We start from the raw sequence: 20,580 nt of genomic DNA on the forward strand, positions 1-20,580 counted from the left end.
TGCCCTCACGAAGAAATCTCCGGAGGTCCTCGTCCAGGCACTGACGAACCGTTGCCACTCTGGTGGCATTGTCCTGGGAATCCAGGTGCTGGCACCGGGCGTAGTCCCGCCAAAGACCTTCCCATGCGGCAAACTCTGCGAGAGAGGCAGAGGCAAGTAGCAGAGGGCGATCGACCGAAACTGGTCTCGCCGCAGGTACATGTTCTCGTGCCGGTGGGGCTGGGGGTGGACGTTGCGGTGGTGGAGGTTGAGAAATGCTCCTCAAAGTTCGCTCCACGAGCTGTGTCAGGTGTTGCTCGCGGGTGGCGGCGGTCACCATCTGCTGTCTCATGAGCTGGGCGAGGGCAGCAATGTCAGGGCTGAGTACTGGTGTGTCTGATTCCGCCATGCCGAAACGGAAATTTCAAATAATTATTTCACTATAATTATTTGAGAGACGAAACGCCAGAGGTACTAGCAAGACCCAGGACTGAGAAAGACTAATGGAAACTGCTACTAAAACAAGTTCACTGCGCCATGTGGTATCATCAAGTCTATGTGATGATTAGTTATATTGAAATAGAATAATGCAACGAAGGACTGAGAGAGGACGACTCGTCAGGAAACTACCAAGGAAAGACTGAACAGCAACAAGAGACATGCACTGTCGATTATGGGCACGGAGTACACACATGCACGCATAGTATGAGTAGTATGCTGTAAGGTTGTACGCACGTCCATGCAAGGAGATGCAGTAGCATAATAAGAAACATGAGAGTGCAAATATGTACGATGTACACGGGTACACCACACCAGCCAGTTCAAGGTTGGTGATATGGTGCTTGTTTATAAGGACTTCTTGCTAACGCCAGAGGCCCGTCTTCAACCGTCCCGGAAGCTGCGGCCAAGGTGGTTTGGGCCCTACCGCGTGCAGGCAAAGATTAGCTCAAACGCATATCGTTTGGAGCTTCCTCGCACGATTCGTTGCCATCCCGTCTTCAACATTACTGCCTTGCGGCGGTATGAGGAAAACGCTGTTCCTGGCAGAGAGCAATCTCCACCACCGTCATTCACTGACCTCGATGGAAACACACGGTTCATGGTCGAAGAAATTCTGGATCACCGAGAACGTAGGGGACAGCGAGAGTACCTGGTCCATTGGCAGGGCTATCCTGTCGACGAAGCTACAAGGGAACCCGCAACTAATTTGCGCGATGAGTCTGGCAGAGACATTGTGTTATTTAAATTCAAGGAATCTTCACTGATATTGCAGCTGAGTTAACTTCAGGAATTCCATTGCACTGCATTCTGTGTAATTTTCCTCGCGATTTGACTGTTGGGTTCTCGACTTATTCCGCTTATCCACATGCAGATTTACCTACTTGAGTTGCTCGTAGAACCCTATGCTTCCTTTAGGGGAGTGGGATGGTGTAACAGTGTTACCTGCTGTTCACACTCCTATCCCCTCTATCCACGGCCCTTCGGCCTATCACCTTGATTATATTTATCTACCATTCGACGATGTCCTCTGACTGAAAAACCAACACGAGAAAACGTTCTGAGAAAACAAACAAACCATTCCAGTGGTGATGTATGCATACTCAGAACCATGCATCTAATGACTGCGCACATTGTACGTGAAATCTACACTGTGATCACAGATTATTGTCTCATCGTCGACTTGTAAGGGTAGACGATTATTATTCCAACACAACATGGCAAGCTACAGTCTCCACCAGGGCGTTCATCGGCATACACGGTGTGCCTCTAATTCCATATACACAACATTGGATCTGTCCTTCAATACGTTTGAACAGCACAATGTGGCAACGATCCATCCCGTGGCTTCCAGCGACCATGCAGCAGTCTTAAAGAATTCTACCTTCACCCGACAAGGAGTCCCGAGACATTAATGGTGTGCCGCAACTACCAAAGCATAAATCATGAACGCTTCAAAGCTGACTTGATTCAGCAGCATTTTTGCAGCATCGAAGGCATCCCAAGAGACATGTGGACTGAGTGGAATAATCGCTTCCTGCAGGTGCTTGACACTCATGCCCCTCTCAGATCTAGTAAGCAACACAAGCGACGATCAGTACCGTGGATGGACAGCAAGCTCTTGCATATTTTGTGTAAGCGCACCTGGCTTCATAGAAAGTGGCTGTCAGACAGATCTGAGCAAATGTACGCCATATTCAAAGCGGAGAGAAGAGAGGCCACTATGTGTAACCGGAAGCTGAAAAATGCGTACTACGGTGCAAAATTTCAGCTTGCAACTTGTAATGTAAAACAAACCTGGCGAATCATCAACCAGCTGACGGGGAAACAAAGAAAATCGGCACCGCTTCAGTGCTCAGCTGAAGCAATTCGAAGTGCTTTCGCCGAGATCGTGGGAGATCCCAGCCGGCCAGTTCATCTTCACCTACCCCAAGGGACACGAACGGCAACTAGTTTTGTGGAACTTGTTCCTGTATCTATTGAAAAAGTTCGGAAGCGTCTAGAGCAATCGAATCCGACGAAGGCAACTGGCAGTCACGGCATTCCTTAAGCCCTTCTTCCAGCTCATGCAGATGGCCTTGCGCCGTCATTGGCCTTACTGTTCAACATATCCATGAGGGAGGGACATTGCCTAGCTCCCATGAAAGTGGCCAGCATTTCAGCTGTGTTTAAAGATGAAGATACCAGCATAGCAAAGAATCACAGACCCGTATCTCTAATGTCGATAGTTTCAAACTTTTGGAATGAGTCATCCATGATCAGCTCACTCAGTACTTGTGCCGACATGATCTATTTCCATCGGACCAGTTCGGCTATAGTTCACATCATTCCACGTGTGATGCCCTTGTATAAGCCGTTGAGGGCATATGCCAAGCCCAGACAAAAAAAGTACCTCACGGGGATTGCTTTCGTGGATATGTCAAAAGCATTTGATAAGGCGAAGCACCAAACCCATTCAAGACCTATTCGAGATCGGAATTGATGGAACGGTGCTGCAATGGCTTGCAGACTACCTCTCAGATCGGACACAGTATGTCAAAGTCGGTCAGGTACAGAGCTCACCATACACCATCTTCTCCGGAGTACCACAGGGGTCAGTTCTCGGACCCCTGTTGTTTGTTCTCTACGTCCGTGACATTGCGAAAGAGTTGTCCCCTCACAAAGTTGCGACCCTGCAATTTTCGGACGATATCTCAATTAGATCCAGCAGCATGAGCATGGATGAGGTGTCCCAAAATCTCTCAAGTGCTCTCCCGCATCTCGCCGATTGGCTTAGGAGCCGCGGTCTCATCTTGAATGAAAAGAAGACACAGAGAATACGGATATCGCCAGTACGGTATCAAACATTTGACTTGCAGGTGCAATGTAATGAACTGGCTGTGCCAACTACTCGCTCTGCGAAATATTTAGGTCTCCACTTTGATGTGAACATGAGCTGGAACACCATGTTGGATGGGGCGTCGCGTCAAAAGTTGGCGTGCTCAGACGATACACAACGTTCCTGCCTTTTCAATGTCGCATAACCTACTCTCGTTCTTTCGTTTTATCACACTTTTTGTATGCCGCTTCTGCTTACTTACCATTTCTGACGGTGTATCAAAGTCGACGGCTTAATGAGCTCTACAAGTGTGCTCAACGCACAGTCTGTCGGGTACCTCCCATAAAACCCACAAGCAATATTCTCACACGCATGAACATCCAAACATTGACCACATACGCCAACATGCACCTTTTTTTTTTATCTGGCGTTGTCTCCATGACTCCTCTAACATCAGCATGTTGTTCGCTATCTTTTTCAGCTGCAGAAATTCCACTCAAACTCGTGGTGGGCACAAGAATTTACTGATTGTCCCAGCCAGCCCAACTGCATATCTTGCCAAACGTGTTACCTATACTGGGACCCTATAATGGAACCAGCTCAACGCTGCGGTCAGACAAGAAAGAAAACGCAATCGCTTTAAGTCAATGGCTCTTGCCTTTTTGCTTACCAGATAAATAATCCTCTTTCCAAATGCTGTATGTATTGCTCTTTACGTTATTTTCTTCCTATGAAAGTCGCGACTCCTTTTTTGAGTTTTTTTTCTTCTCTCGTTTTCTTTCCCTAATAGTTGCTGTTACACTCATTGATCCGTATGTACAGATAAACAGCATTCCCTCACTGGTGGGACCATTGTTATTACTTATTAGGCTAGGGAATGTTTTGGACTTCTTACTATAAATAAAGAATACAAACAACAAACAAACAATAAACGGTTTAGATGGGTGACCACAGCAATGTACAAACAATTATACAAGTAAGGTGACAAGTTCTCCCTGACACAAAAGCCATGTTCCACAGGTTAGGTATCCGTTGAACTGGTATATGAACATCTAAACAGCTTTGTCATGATACATGTACTTGACATGCACATGGTATCACGTGATAACTGTCACTGGCTGACCTAGTTCATTGACCTATGCGTACAATACATACAGTAATCCTACAGATAGAATTTGGAGAAAAATATGGGAAGAAAAATTAGCGGATTCTGTTACTTTTTCTTATATGTTTCATGGATGTTTTTCAACTTGATAAAATATGGAACAGATTTCAATGAAGTACGTGTGATAAGGTTTTTAGAGCTCTGCTACTTGTACTGGTCTTCAACGAGTATTTACCACCCTTTGTAGCATAACCTGCGAAGGGCTAGTTGCACGTGACCTTCTATATATCACTGTGTCAAGGCTACAGTTGAGTTAGTTGCATAACAGATACACACATATAGCATTTAATTTACACCATAACAAATGAGCAACCAGACGGAGACAGAAACAGAATGTTGGTGAAACTAAAAGCATAGTGTAAGACATGCAAGAGCAAGCTGTAATGTCCCAAGGACGATCTGACCACCAAACAGAAACAAGGAACAAAACAATACGAACGTTCAAGTGGGTTTCTACAAACAAATACAGAGGTGTGCACTACGATCACAAGGTAAGATTTTTCACAAAGAAAATGCATTGAACAGGCTAAGATTATGAATAGGTATGAAATACTTTGAAGGGTAAACCCTATAGAATATTCATGACTACCCAAACCTGCAGTTTACTATGCATGAGTAATGCCTTCACGCAAGAAACTAAGATAACACGCAAATGGATTTACAGCCCGAGTTACAGACTCCATAGAGAAATACCGCTGTAATGATAGCACCTGAGCGCACTTTCCAATACTCATCGTTTCCTTTAACAATCCATCTAGTCTGGTGTAGCTCGCTTGCATTTCATCAATGAAGCAGGAAATAGCTGCCTCGTGTTTATCCTTGTACTGTACTGACGTCACTTGCGTATGATCATCAACATCTATAAACGAGTATTCATGTGAACTGAGAGACTGCGGAGAAAGAACGACTGAGGAAGATTTGTAAAGGATCTGGCTTCCTGGTCTTAAGCAATTGTGTAAAAATATCGGCACGTGAGAAAGGTTAACGGACCTGTCCGTCATTGTCGCTGCCAAGTTAGTGTTCATCTCTACGGCTATAAATATCGTACATTCCGAATGTGGCTTGAAAACATCAAAACACACTGGATGGTCAGGTCCAAACTGCATATTCCTTTCAAGACCTTGGGCGCTTTTGGAGAGTATCCACTTATACGATTTGTATTTCGGTGAAATCTCCACTTTCGACGAGGTTGGCAGGTCAAATAATGTAAAGAAGCCAAGGAAAATATCCATGAGATTTCCTGGGGCACTGGAAAGACTTGATTTAGCTACGGTGGGCCATGTAGACTTGCAACCAGTGCACTGCCACCGGTACCCGCAATTTGACCGCGGATAAGCAGATATCCAGGCTGATCTTTCGCATTGGTTACATTGTATTTCATTACGAATCACCTTCCTTCTCGCCAAGTAGCGTAGCAATGACTGGTTGTCTCGTGTATGCTCCGAAATGTCCTTCCGAGAGTACTCTTCTGCCTCGTTGTCCGTTATAGAACTTGGATCCACAATCTGGGTTCCTTCTAGACGTGCATTTGCGGCTGCTCCTCCAGGCGCAATAGCAGAAGCCGAGTCACCGACATTCGAATACATCTTGCCAGACGACGGTGTCACAGGTAACTTGGCAACACAGACTTTGAACCAGTTATTGTGTCGCAGGCAGTTTAAACACGTCCCCTAGTGATGACATAATTATACAGTGTGATGATTTTGTCACTTACTCTTACCGTTTTGTTGAACTTGCAATGTCACCTAGAGCTAGACCTGGGCAGATAATGCTAGCATTATAAGTAGCATTGTAGTGTGTGATTTGCAAAGAACATTATGCTAGAATTATAACAGTACTTGTCAACAAAAGTGGCATTATACTCAATACGGAAGTTTTGGCCACTACAAAAAATTGACCGTTACATGCCTTATACATCGAACTGCACAACCTGCATAGGATTGTCCAAACTAAGCCATTCCAAAGCATACTATTGCGGTTTTGCTGGCATTATGGAGCAACAGCAGCATAAAATTAGAATTATGATCATGATTTTCTAACATTTTCCATGCTGTCCACGTAGAACTACGAAACGCGCACAATACTGCCCAAACCAAGCCATTTTTCCATACTTACTTACTACTGGTGAATTGCTGGAATTACAGAGGAACGGCAACTTTATAAGTATGATACAGTATTTTTGGCGTTGCCATTAGCAATATCCCGCGAAAAAATATTATTTATCCGCCCAGGCCTATAAAGAGTAGACTAACATATGGGCAGATAATTCTGCTCGCGATCTTGGCGCTTGAATTTTCATTTTCGCAATGCATTGATGTATTTAGTGCGAATGGACGAGACATTATGAGGGTCCTGTGCTAATCCTTACAAGTATGTATCTATGCGAGCAGTCAAGGCAGCGGAAGCGGCCGAGCGACAGCCAAATGTATGCGCTGACATGGTCCATCAGGTACCACGCCAGATCGTACAGAATGAGGTGTAACATCTGCATATCCGTAAACAAGAAAGAAATATCACTGCTAACAGAGGCAAGCTGTTGAACCCGTGAAGCCAGATCATGGGAACGTGTCGACACTGTAACAAGCATGGACTCGCCAACTTCACCGCCACAACTGAAACGGTACGGTGTATTATATTTGATGAGTTCAATAAATTCTCAACCCCGACTTTTTATTTTTTTATTTTTTTAGGAATGAACGCCTTGAGCCTCTTGTACGGGCAAAATAACACATTGGCGAAGAAGCAACACAATCACATAAAACGAGTCACCAGGTACAGTAACAATTAAAAAAACGCTGTCACGCAATATCATCACTGCAGGTTCACTGGATGCGTGCCTCTAGCACCGCACAGGATTCAAGCACGGCAGGAGCAAACATGATCCTTGTGCCACGCAGACACATGGCACCACAACGCATCAGGGCAAACCCAAGGTGGCATGGCAGGAACGAGATAATCTGCGAGTATAGCGCCTTGCTCTTCTCAGCCAGGAGAGAGGCCATCCGCTTGAAAAGAGCATTGGCATGCTTGCCTTTGTCTTGTTGTCCGGTGTCATTTCAGTTGTACTCTTCCCCTGATTATTAGAAGGGATGTGTTCTAGTAAAAAAAGCAAAAAATGCTTGCCATAGCCACCAGAGGAAGAAATCACAACGGGCACAAAGGAGGCATGCTCGACATCGCGTACTCGCTCTTCGTACTTCCGGCGCTCTTTCTGTTCATGCCGCCTGTAGCTAGCAGCGAGGGAGGTGGCTCGATTTGAAGACGCAAAAGGGTTGAAAATCCGTACATCAATAAAGATGAGCTCGAATCGGCCACCCCACACACCACTAGACGCAAAGTCCAGCCGAGCTTGCTTCTCCGTGACAGCTTTGCGATGGCGATAGGACTCTCCCGTGACGGGCGGGAGGTTCGGTTCCACCGTCACGTTATGAACCTTAGAGCTCTGGCGATGATCCTCCTCACCTCGTTATGTCGCAGGGTCGGGAAGCCACAAAACGGGCACGACAGGGCGTGACTCACATTCAGCGGCTTACTGCACACGCAGAGGCTTTTGAGCCGAGGTGGTGTCCAGACGTACCAGAGGCGCAGGCCATCCCGTAAGTCTCCCTTTGTGAAGGTGAAGCCATTGCGGCTGAGGGGGCGGCAGGTCAGCCAGCTGGATGCACCGTTTTCTAAGACCAGGTCAAGCGAAGCACGAACCGTCGCCTTGACCGTTCGGATCTGAGGCAGAGAGTCGCCAAGAGACGAGTCCTGCTCCAGCAGGCGAGACAAGAGGCTAGCCGTGATCCTTCTGGATGAGGTGTACTGCTCAGGCAGTGAACAAGGGTCTGCTATAACCAGTCCCCCAAGCCAAGCCCCCCAAAACGGTTAGGTGACCGTTGACATGTGTGCCCAGGACTTGCTTTCAGACTTCGTAACTCACACTTCCTGTGAATCCACACAGGCAGGTGGGAAACAGAGCTCACAATTAACCACATACCTTACGCACAAATTAGCACGCGGGGAGCGCCAAGACATAAAATATTAATGAATTAATAATAATCTCTTTGTGCGCTCAACGAGCGATTTCGCTCGTTTCAAATGCGCGTCACATTTTTGATCGTCACGCTTGACTGGTTTACCGCATCACGCCGAGACTTCACCACTGTGTAGCTGAGACATTTTCCGTGACGTAGGTACTAAACATGACGATGGACTGACTAATTATTCACTTGTCCTGTCTTTATAAATAACATGTTATTGCATATGTTCTTGGTTTAGTTTTTGGCCTTTTTCGTGCTTTGGAGTTGATAACATTTTCCTCACAACTTTCAAAAAAAAAAAAAAAAACTAAACATGACGTAGGTCGCCACTCAAAAAAATTTGATAGCACGCTTTCAAAGAGCCTTTGCAATTATGTCAAAATTGGAATTTGGACTTATCAAGCGATGGATGCAGACGAGGCTCTTCGCCTAATACAAGACGCGAAAAATGAGTTTACAAACCGATCAACATTTTTTGCGTTATGTAGAGCTCACGGACGTGTCATTTTGCGCACTCTAGCTAGGTACGTTCGGGCCTGGTTTAAATCTGCCTTTAGAACATAACTTTTTATTGCTATCAGGTTCGGCCTCATTTATTTTTATGATGCGCTTATGAATCCATAAAGGACGAAATAGTTTTGTCCTTGGTAGGAGTTTACAAACTCTAAACACCGTTAGGAAGAGGTTTGTGCGACTTCGGCAATAGTAGGGGAAGAGTGGGTTGCTTCCTACATCGGAGCTCGCGGTTTTCCTGCCGACTTTGAATTCTCACTTTACTGACTCACGACTGCCATCCAGAGCACAAGAGAAGCCCGTCGAACCGTTCACTCGGCAAACCTGCAAGAAAGCACCACTCCCTGCCCCGTTTCCAGCACGACAAATACCTCTTGAACACCAGATAGCAGCGTGAGTCAGTGTCGCTCATGGAGGTGCTGAAAAAGTGCTGAGGACCGTTGGCCGTTCACAACGTTGTTGCCTCCAAACCATCTAATTCTGAAGCACTCGCTGGGGACAACAATGTGAAGAAGAGGTTGGTGGGACTCCGGCGATAGTATGGGAAGAGTGTGTTGCTCCCTGCATGGGAGCTCACTGTTTTCTTAAACACTGTTGCTCAGTTAAATAATATTGATTTATCCGTCTGCTCATTTCACACCAGATTCTGCTCGAAGAGCAGTGAAATTGGCAGAACCGTACAAACCTTATGGCGGGCAATTCCTGGAATTCTGCTCCATTTCTTTATCCACATACCAAACATGCGTTAAACTTACCAGAAAGATACCGATTTCTGCCAATTATTTTGTCCGCAGAATCCGCCGGACCCTAAGTACAGATGATCTAGCTAAGTCTACCGCTGCCTCTCCGTTGGTATAAGTACTTGTCGGTGATTCTTTGAAAGTATCGAATTCCCATGACGTGTAGGAGCTGAGTCTGGTGGCATGCATCAATAGGTTTAAGCTGGGCTTTCGTGAGACCCGAAGTGGTGATTTGTTGGTGAGTATGGGTGATATAAGCCCATTGTAAATCAGGATGCTCATATGTATCCAAGTTCTCTGCGTTTGGTCTTAATTCCCGACCAGGCTCCACTGGCCGAAGAAAAAGATCGACACCCTCACGCTAGACGTGTGGACTAGAACTATAACTCTGCTGAACCGGTCAAAAAGTGGCAAGTAATGCCAGGCATACCGAATGGAAGACTCACTCGTATCCAGGTGAGATAACATACTGGAGCAGACGAGCAGATCGGGGTACTTGTAGTGACAATGTGGAGAAATGGGATGAAGGATGGAAGACCCCGCGAAAGCCATTGTTCAAGACAAAGGACGTGTCAGACACTGGACGAGTGACCGAACTGTGTTGTGGAAGAGAAGAGTCTCGACCTGCAAAATTGGATGTGACGACAAGTTGACTGCACAATGGAAAGCACGAGCTCGACATTGGAGGCGACGAAAACGACGAAAACGATATTCAAAAAATGATCAATCGACTACCAACGCTGCCAAAAGATATCCGCTGTCTGACATCCGTTAACCGATGTCACTCTGTTCTGTTCCTGTGCGTAGACACTATCTTCACCACAAATATTCTGTGCCAGGTATACCGAATTACACACAAGTATTCTGTGCAAGGTATACTGAATTACACACAAGTACTTTCTGCTGTTCCTGTTTGCATTATTTCTATTTTTCGCCTTGTCAAGTCCCTTCCTCCCTGTCTCATAAACGCCACCTTTACTTCATTCCCCCAAGTCACTCCCTTTCATAGGCATCCATTTGCCTCTGGCTAATCCTTGATAAAATATTATCAATGATATCAAGCGGTAGTACCCATATCTTGTCCGCACTACCTTACAAGGTCTCCATTCGTATCATATTCTTTCAATCGCTGTGACAAGGCAACAGTTTAATCACGTGACATATTCTTTTGCAAATACACATACATGAAACGTGTAAAACCAAAATTGGACAACTGACTCCAGGCAGAACATTTTTGTTCGTCAAACTGTTACAAACGAATAGCTTAGTGTACATTTCTGCAGTCGAATCATGATTTTCTCGTTGCCATTGTTAAGACCTGCAAGTACAACATAAATTACACTGGGTATAAGAGGACAATTACACCAAACAGAAACAAAACAAAAAACATTACGAACGTACGGGTGGGTTTCTACAAACAAACAATAACGTGTTCATGAAGATCACGAAGTAACACTTTTCACAAGCGTAATGCATTGAGCAGTCTGAAATTAGGATTGGGTAGTATGAAAAACTTGGAACTGAAAGCACTCGGGTTTATTCGAAACTACACATATGCCCAAATTATTGTGAAGTGCCTTCACGGAATACATTGAGATAACATGCAAACGGATTCTGGTCCAGACGTACAGACTGGATGTTGAAAAAGCGACGCAACGACAACACCTCAGCGCACATTAGAAATTCCGGCTGCAGCTTTAGCAGGAGTTGTAGTCTACCATGGGTGTCTTGAACGTCTTTAACAAAGCTGGAAATGGCTGCTTCGTGATTTTTGAACTTCCCTGATGTCCGTTGTGTCTGACCATCAACATCAGTACACGAGTATCCACGTGCACTGCTAGTCAGCCGGGAATGATCGATTGAGGAAGATTTGTACATGATCTCTGTTTCTGGTTCTAACCATTTGTCTAAAAATGTCTGCACGCAAGAAAGGTCACCTACACTATCATCCATAGTCACTGCAAAGTTACTGTTCATCTCCACCGCAATAAGAATCGTACTTCCGGAGTTTGGCTTGAAAACTTCAAAATACACTGGATGTCCTAACTTCAAATTCTTCTCAAGTAGCCCGAGGCATTTGGAGAGTATCCACTGATATGATCTGTCCCCATATTGCGGTGTGAGCTCAACATTCGACGAGGTTGGTAGGCCAAACAATTTGAAGGAGCCTAGCACAATCTCCATAGGAGTTCCTGGGACACTGGAAAGATTCGATTCAGATACGATGGTCCTGGTCGAGTTGCAACGGGTGCACTGCCATTGATAACCACCTTTTGACCGTGGATTAGCATAAATCCTGGCTGATCTTCCGCATCGATTACATTGTCTTTCATTATGAATTACCTTCCTTCTCGCCAAAAAGCGTAGCAATGACTCTTTGTCCTGTATATCTTCCGCAAGGTCTTTCGAAGAGTACACTTCCTTCTTCCACTGCTCATCGTCCAGTATCATGCCTGGTTGGACAATCTGTTCTCCAGATAGACGTACATTGATTGCTACTCCTCCAGACGCACCGGCAGAAGCTGACTCGCCGACATGGGACTCCATCTCCGTCGACGACGGTGTATCACTGAACGTTAGTAGAGAACTAGTAACTTGACGACAAAGGCTTTGGACTAATTATTGTGTCGCAGACAGTTTAAACAAGTCCCCGAGTCAGATGGCATACTTAGACAGTGTGATGATTTTGTCACTTAATTTTACTAGATTGTTGAACATATGGGCCGATAATGCCATTCGCCATCTAGGCGCTTGAATTCGCATGTCCGGTTTTCGCTTATGTATTTAGTGCGAATCGACACGTCAACATGAGGGTTACGTTCGAAACCTATGGATTTGTGTATCTTCCGAACTGTGATGGATGAGAGTTTCACGCCTCACTTGCCATTTTCCCTATCCATTTTTATTCCCCATTTCTAAACCGCCATGTTAGTACGAACTTAGTGTTGAGAGGTATTCAAGGAGTAACTGCTAACAATGGCCATAAATCAGAAATTCCTGTAGCACACATCGTGTCCAGGAGAAGCTCAAACTCTGTTGAATCTCGTCATCTACTCCTCATCTTCTCACGAAAGATCACGCAGACGGCCAAGCCTACTCACTCGATGGAAATGTGTCGATAGTTATCGCCTACATGTGTTTATCGCCTTTATTATTATTTTTACCTACCATTCAGTGATGTCCTCTAAACGAAGAAGGTCCTGAGAAAATGTTCCGAGAAAAAATACCAATATTGACGTATTCGTACTCAGAAGCATGTACCTACTTTTAATGACTGCGCATTTTCTAGCCCTTGTTCCGGTCCTACATTATTGCCTCCTTGTTGAATTGTAATAGTAGAAAATTACTATTCGGACACAACATCAATTTTGCGTATGCGCAATGACAGAGACTAGGTCCGAATACAGCTTAGGTTTGGCAGCCGTCGCGAAAGAAAACATTGAACCGTGCAATTTATGAGCAAGTGGGTAAATGAAACGAGAGGAATACGTAAGAATCCAGACATTTGTGATCCCCTATTCCCACCGCACTAGAAGCGGACCAGGCATCATGACTTTGCACATCTATCGGTTTGCTGCTTCATTACGCGCCCTGTTTTATTATTATTATTATTAGTATTATTATTAGGAATCAAAACGCACTAAACGTTAACTCATAATTGATGCAATAACACTACAAACATCATTGTATGAACATAGGAAAAATCCACATGTACATCATTATTCAGAAAGATACTAATACAGAGAAATGGAGTGAGAAGAAACAACACCTATGAAAATGATAATCCTAGCACTAAGGTAATAACAGGAAAAATTTCGAAACCACTTAACGCACTTGTAAGGACTACTAGTATACTGTGACACAAGATATGACACCATGGCCAATCAGGGCCAAACAGACAGAAGAAGCTGCTACTAAAACAATTTCAAACGAATAATGCTGTCCTTCTGGACACACAGATTAGGCTTATGAATACGTTGACAAACAGCTTCTAACACACTCAACTGCAACTTATAACCATGACGAGCACGTCACAAAACAGAAAAAGAAGAATCAGAATAAACCTTGCAGCAATCAAGACGAGATACAAGATGCTGATGACTTCCTACTAGAAAGCACACGCTCGCACCCACTCTTACTCACACAATCATGCATGGTTTATTCTGATTCTTCTTTTTCTGTTTTGTGCCGTGCTCGTCATGGTTATAAGTTGCAGTTGAGTGTGTTAGAAGCTGTTTGTCAACGTATTCATAAGCCTAATCCGTGTGTCCAGAAGGACAGCATTATTCGTTTGAAATTGTTTTAGTAGCAGCTTCTTCTGTCTGTTTGGCCGTGGTTGGCCCTGGTGTCATATCTTGTGTCACAGTATACTGGTAGTCCGTACAAGTCCGTTAAGTGCTTTCGCAGTTTTTCCTGTTATTACCTTAGTGCTCGGATTATCATTTTCATAGGTGTTGTTTCTTCTCACTCCATTTCTCTGTATTAGTATCTTTCTGAATAATGATGTACATGTGGATTTTTCCCATGTTCATACAATGATGTTTGTAGTCGGTAAAGGCCTCTTTCACGCGCAAACAGAATACAATTGACAGTGGCATGGCGAATGATTAGAACACAACACCAAAAAATGAAAACAATTGTATGTGTGAAAAAATGCAAAAAAACGAGAAACAAAAAACAAAAAAAACCAGGAAAATACAAGGGCACTGTCCTGCCCACCATCGTCTCCACAACCTCACAGCCGGCCCTCCGAGATTGCCAACTCTCGCAATGCATTCACAGGACGGTGATATGACACTGATGTTTGTAGTGTGATTGCATCAATTATTATTATTATTATTATTTTTTTTTAAAAGAGGTCGGAGGCGGATAATACTTTAAAACGAAGGTAAGGTATGGGTCGCAAATATCCACGCAAACACACATCCAGTCATAATAAGGCACTTGTCATAAGTATCCGAACGTTTTCGGTCCCTTCTCATCAAGGATTATACAGGGAATGGCTCAAGCTGGAAAGACTAAAACTTATATAGCGTAAAGATAATTAGATAACAACACTCGTGACAAGGTGGAAAATTATCAAGTTTAGCGACACAAAACTCGAAGGAAAATAACACATTTTCTTTCTGTACGCAAAGTTCAGGATCTAACTTACGGATATACAAAGCTTCTAACACCGCCAATTGTAACGCACATCTACCACGTGACAATATTGAGAAAAAATTATCACTGTACAACTCTAGACAATTGGTACGGGCTGACAGATGTTGCTTGATTGACGAAGTGCGATTCTTACCTCCATTGGGTGTTGTCCCCTCCAATGTCCCGTCATCTCGCCTCTTCGTGGCATCACCACTATCTGTCTCTTCGCGTTTCCGCAGCCTTCCACGTTTCTTCACACTAACCGTTGGGTGCGCGATACCCGGTGTCCTTTCCGATATTGAGGTTAGTTTTCGCGGTCTACCACGTTTTCGAATATTGACTGTTGTTGTCACTTCCGTTGTCGTTGTACGTTCGTCCTCATCAGTCCGTATTTTTACTTGGCTTCTCGTCACCCTTTCCGACGCCTACAGACCCTTTGTCAGTTTCGGTGGTTTACGTGTGGGTCTTTCACCATCTTTTATGCTGTTCTCAGCTGGCCCGTGTCCTACACACGCAGAGGAGGACGGGCATGCAGTCACATCTTCACGGGAAGAGGAAGATCCACCGATGGACTGGACAGCACATTTTGGAGGACGACCACGGCGAGGACGACAATCGCGCGCATCAAGCGGAACACAATATCGGACACCGGACAAGTTGGAGTAAGAAGCTCAATAGAAATCCGCAATGGAGGAGACGTAACGGAAAGGACACCGGGTATCGCGCACCCAACGGTTAGTGTCAAGAAACGTGGAAGGCCGCGGAAACGCGAAGAGACAGATAGTGGTGATGCCACGAAGAGGCGAGATGACGGGACATTGGAGGAGACAACACCCAATGGAGCTAAGAATCGCACTTCGTCAATCAAGCAACATCTGTCAGCCCGTACCAATTGTCGTGAGTTGTACAGTGATAATGTTTTCTCAATATTGTCACGTGGTAGATGTGCGTTACATTTGGCTGTGGTAGAAGCTTTGTATATCCGTAAGTTAGATCCTGAACTTTGCGTACAGAAAGAAAATGTGTTGTCGCTACAATTGTTTGGTGTTACTCCTCGTCGAGGTGGTAACAATGTAACATAATTTGCTCACTATGTTGTTGTCACTATTATTATTATTTTCCTTCGAGTTTTGTGTCGTGCTAAACTTGATAATTTTCCACCTTGTCACGAGTGTTGTTATCTAATTATCTTTACGCTATATAAGTTTTAGTCTTTCCAGCTTGAGCCATTCCCCGTATAATCCTTGATCAGAAGGGACCGAAAACGTTCGGATACTTAAGACAAGTGCCTTATTATGACTGGATGTGTGTTTGCGTGGATATTTGCGACCCATAAATTATTCTTATTATTATTATTTGGAAAGGACGGGAGAACTTCAAGGAGAACTTCAAATTCAAAGGATCAGTCGTCTTCTAGGTTCAGCCTGGTCCCATAGCTCAGTGGTTAGAGCATTGCTCATGACAAGCAGGGTCCCAGGTTCGAGTCCTGGAGGGTCTGGCGTTTTTTATATTTTCAGGCAGTTCACTTCCCCTACTGATCCTTTGAATTAATATTCTTATTATTATTATTTATGAAAGGATTGGGAGAACTTCAAAGTTCACTTCCCCTACTGTTCCTTTGAATTATTATTTCTCCTTTATTCACTTCTTTCGAAGGCGATAAGCCAGACCCACCGGGAAATATTTCCATGGGTGGGACAGCAAAAAAGAAAGTGAAAAAAAACAAAAACAAAAATAAATAAATAAATAAAACCTAAAAACCAAAGGGACAAGAACTAGTTGAAGGAAGAGGAAGAAAGGAAAGAAACTCAATCCGAACTCCAACATCAAAACAATAATAAAGAATTTGCAGCGACAGGCAAAATACATCAACCAAAGAAGGGAGTAGTAACAAAGGAAATATCAGTCTTTATCAGTCGTTATTCAAGTCTCTTAGCTATTGAACATGCAAACGCAGCAGAGGTGCATCTACATGTTAAGGATAGTTCTCAGTATTTTAATCGAACCTTGTATAGCCTCCTGTTGCACAATAGCCAGGTCTCCTCCCTGCACAGTCCGAAGGCATTGAGGAGTCTCCCCCACCAAGCCTCCCAGGGCACCGACAACCACAGGGACCACGTCAACCTGGTTGAGGGACCAAATCCTCGAAATCTCCCGCTTCAAATCATAATATTTCGAGCGCTTTTCAGTCATTTTCTTATTGATGTTGTTCTCACCAGGAACGCTGATGTCTATAATGTAGGCGATGCGCTCCTTGTCATCAACAAGGAGCAGATCGGGCCTGTTTGCTGATAGTTTCAGGTCAGTTGGGACCGAATACTCCCAATAGAGGCGATACTGATCACTCTTGACCAATGCCTTGAGCTGGTGGTCAAATCGTGAAACACCAGTAGGTAGATCTCGTGCTTTACACATTTCGAAGTGCATATACTTTACTATCCGGTTATGTCGTTCAATGTAACTGGTCCGAGCAAGAACTGGGCAGGCACTGACAATGTGGTCAATTGTTTCTAAGCTGCCCTTGCAAAGCCTGCAATTGGCATCAGTTCGAGCAATTGACTTCATTATGGCGTATTGGTAATTTTTCGTTTTGAGGGATTGGTCTTGTGCTGCCATAATCATGCCTTCAGTTGAAGGTTTCAGTGTCCTTGATTTCAACCACATGAAGGTAAGCTTCTTATCTAGGCGACTCTCCTCCAATCGGCTCCAATATCTCCCATGCAGCGGCATAGTGGAAAGTGTTTTGGATTTTCGCTCAGCGCACGCTTGTTTAATGGTATGCTTATTGGGTAAAGCTGGTCCAGCTGCTGGCAGATCCAAACTCGACAGGAACTTAGCGGCCTTTGCAGTTATTGAGTGGCTTTTTTGTTGTAGGTTTTTGTTGATGATACTGATAAAGCAGGCTTATTCTGTCTATTGGGCTGGTACTCATGTAGCGGGCCAGGCCACACATGCTCCGGCCGTGCATATCCTCACAAGAGACCAAGCCCCGGCCTCCATCTCCCCTCTTCATGTAGAGCCTGTTGACTGAGGCTTTGGGGTGGTGAAATCCAGACGCAGTCAAGGCTGATCTTGTCACTCGATCTGTGGTCTTGATTTCAGCCTCGGTCCAATTTACGATTCCATAACTATATGTCATAACCGGCAGAGCATACGTATTGATGGCCTTGATCATGTTTCGCGCATTCAATCCACTGTTAAGAAGCAAATACAATCTCTTTTTGTATTCTGCAGTGAGTTGCGTCTTGAGCTGCGGGTGAGGTATCATGGCTGCTTGCACTACTCCAAGGTACTTGTATGTTTCATTGAGTCGTAGCGACTCTGCAATGGTCTCATCGCCAACCTGGATAGAGCATCCTTCATCTGGTTTTCCTCTCCTGACGTGCAGCACGGCACACTTGGCCGGGTTGAGATTCATGCCGATGTCATCACCAACGCCACACACGGTAGACACGAGGGTAGTCACATCCTTTGTAGTTTTCCCATAGAGTTTAATGTCGTCCATGTACCAAGAGTGATTGATAGACAACTCGGCGTCTCTGCAGCTGACTCTGTATCCCAAAGGCAATCGGTTGAGCTCAAAACTGATTGGGTTTAGCGCCAGGCAAAACAGTAACGGGGATAATGTGTCACCTTGAAATATGCCTCTTCTTATTGAAATGTTGCCGGTAGTGACCCTGCATCTTCCCTGGTCGCATATGTGCATTGTCGTTCTCCAGTTCTGCATGCTACGAGCAATAGTTGTGACCAAAGACGGGTGGAATCGATACATAGTCAAAGCATGTAGAATCCATTCATGCGACACACTATCAAATGCCTTTTTATTATTATTATTATTCTTATTATTATTATCATTCCTACCGCACTACGTTACTACAAACTTAGTGTTGTGAAGTATGCAATGGTAAACTTCGAACATTGGTCTAATTTGACAATAAAACATAAACATTTAGCACAGATCGTGTCCAGGAGAGGATTGATCGCTGTTGAATCTCCTTGTCTGCTCCCAAAATTCTCCCGACATATCACGCAGACCACCAATCCTACTCACTTGGCGGAACTGTGTCGATAGTAATAACCTACACTGGTTTATCACCTTGATTATATTTATCTACCATTCGGTGCTGTCCTCTGACTGAAGACCATCACGAGAAAACGTTCTGAGAAAACAAACAAACCATTCCAGTGATGATGTATGCATACTCAGAACCATGTATCTAATGACTGCGCACCTTGTACGTGTACTCTACAGTGTGTTCACAGATTATTGTCTCCTCGTCGACTTGTAAGGGTAGGAAATTATTATTCCAACACAACATGGCAAGCTACAGTCTCCACCAGGGCGTTCATCAGCGGACACGTTGTGCCTCTAATTCCATATACACCACAGTGGATCTGTTCTTCAATACGTTTGACCAGCACAATGTGGCAACGATTCATCCCGTGGCTTTCAGCGACCATGCAGCAGTCCTAAAGAATTCTACCTTCACCCGACAAGGAGTCCCGAGACATCAATGGTGTGCTGGAACTACCAAAGGATAAATCATGAACGCTGCAGCATCGAAGGCAGTACCGTGGATGGACAGCCAGCTCTTGCACCTTTTGTGTAAGCGCACCTGGCTTCATAGAAAGTGGCTGTCAGACAGACCTGATCAAATGTACGCCATATTCAAAGCGGCGAGAAGAGAGGCCACTATCTGTAACCGGAAGCTGAAAAATGCGTACTACGGTGCAAAATTTCAGCTTGCAACTTGTAATGTAAAACAAACCTGGCGAATCCTCAACCAGTTGACGGGGAAACAAAAAATCGGCACCGCTTCAGTGCTCAGCTGAAGCAATTCGAAGTGATTTCGCCGAGATCGTGGAAGATCCCAGCCGGCCAGTTCATCTTCACCTACCCCAAGGGCCACGAACGGCAACTTGTTTTGTGGAATTTGTTCCTGAATCTATTGCAAAAGTTCGGAAGCTTCTAGAGCAATCGAAACCGATGAAGGCAACTGGCAGTCACGGCATCCCTGCAGCCCTTCTTCCAGGTCATGCAGATGTCCTTGCGGCGTCATTGGCCTTACTGTTCAACATATCCATGAGGGAGGGACATTTCCTAGCTCACATGAAAGTGGCCAGCATTTCAGCTGTGTTTAAAGTTGGAGATTCCCAGCATAGAAAAGAATCACAGACCCGTGTCTCTAATGTCGATAGTTTCAAAGCTTTTGGAAGGAGTCATCCATGATCAGCTCACTCAGTAGTTGTGCCGACATGGTCTATTTTCATCAATTCAGTTCGGTTATAGTTCACATCATTCCACATGTGATGCCCTTGTATAAGCCGTTGAGGGCAAATGCCAAGCCCAGACAAAAAAGTACCTCACGGGGATTGCTTACGTACATATGTCAAAAGCATTTGATAAGGCGAAGCACCGAACCCATTCAGGACCTATTCGAGGTCGGACTTGATGGAACGGTGCTGCAATGGCTTGCAGACTACCTCTCAGATCGGACATAGTATGTCAAAGTCGGTCATGTACAGAGTTCACCATACACCATCTTCTCCGGAGTACCACAGGGGTCAGTTCTCGGACCCCTGTTGTTTGTTCTCTACGTCCATGACATAGCGAAAGAGCTGTCCCCTCACAAAGTTTCGACCCTGCAATTTTCGGACGATATCTCAATTAGATCCAGCAGCATGAGCATGGATGAGGTGTCC

The 20,580-nt window shown here is 44.8% G+C and overlaps 1 protein-coding gene across 1 annotated transcript; it reads left to right on the top strand.

Annotated features, from left to right (window-relative positions):
* Positions 1–814: 814 nt before the first annotated feature.
* On the top strand, positions 815–1,261 carry LOC135827883 (uncharacterized). Its single transcript, XM_065340318.1, has one exon. The coding sequence runs from the start codon at positions 815–817 to the stop codon at positions 1,259–1,261; it is 447 nt and encodes a 148-aa protein (XP_065196390.1).
* The last annotated feature ends 19,319 nt before the right edge of the window (positions 1,262–20,580 follow it).

Source organism: Sycon ciliatum, chromosome 12 (genome assembly GCF_964019385.1).
Source record: "Sycon ciliatum chromosome 12, ocSycCili1.1, whole genome shotgun sequence".
Lineage (NCBI taxonomy): Eukaryota > Metazoa > Porifera > Calcarea > Leucosolenida > Sycettidae > Sycon > Sycon ciliatum.

Excerpts from the sequence above, each read along its gene's own strand:
- LOC135827883 (XM_065340318.1), top strand. The coding sequence starts at position 815 with ATGGTGCTTGTTTATAAGGACTTCTTGCTAACGCCAGAGGCCCGTCTT.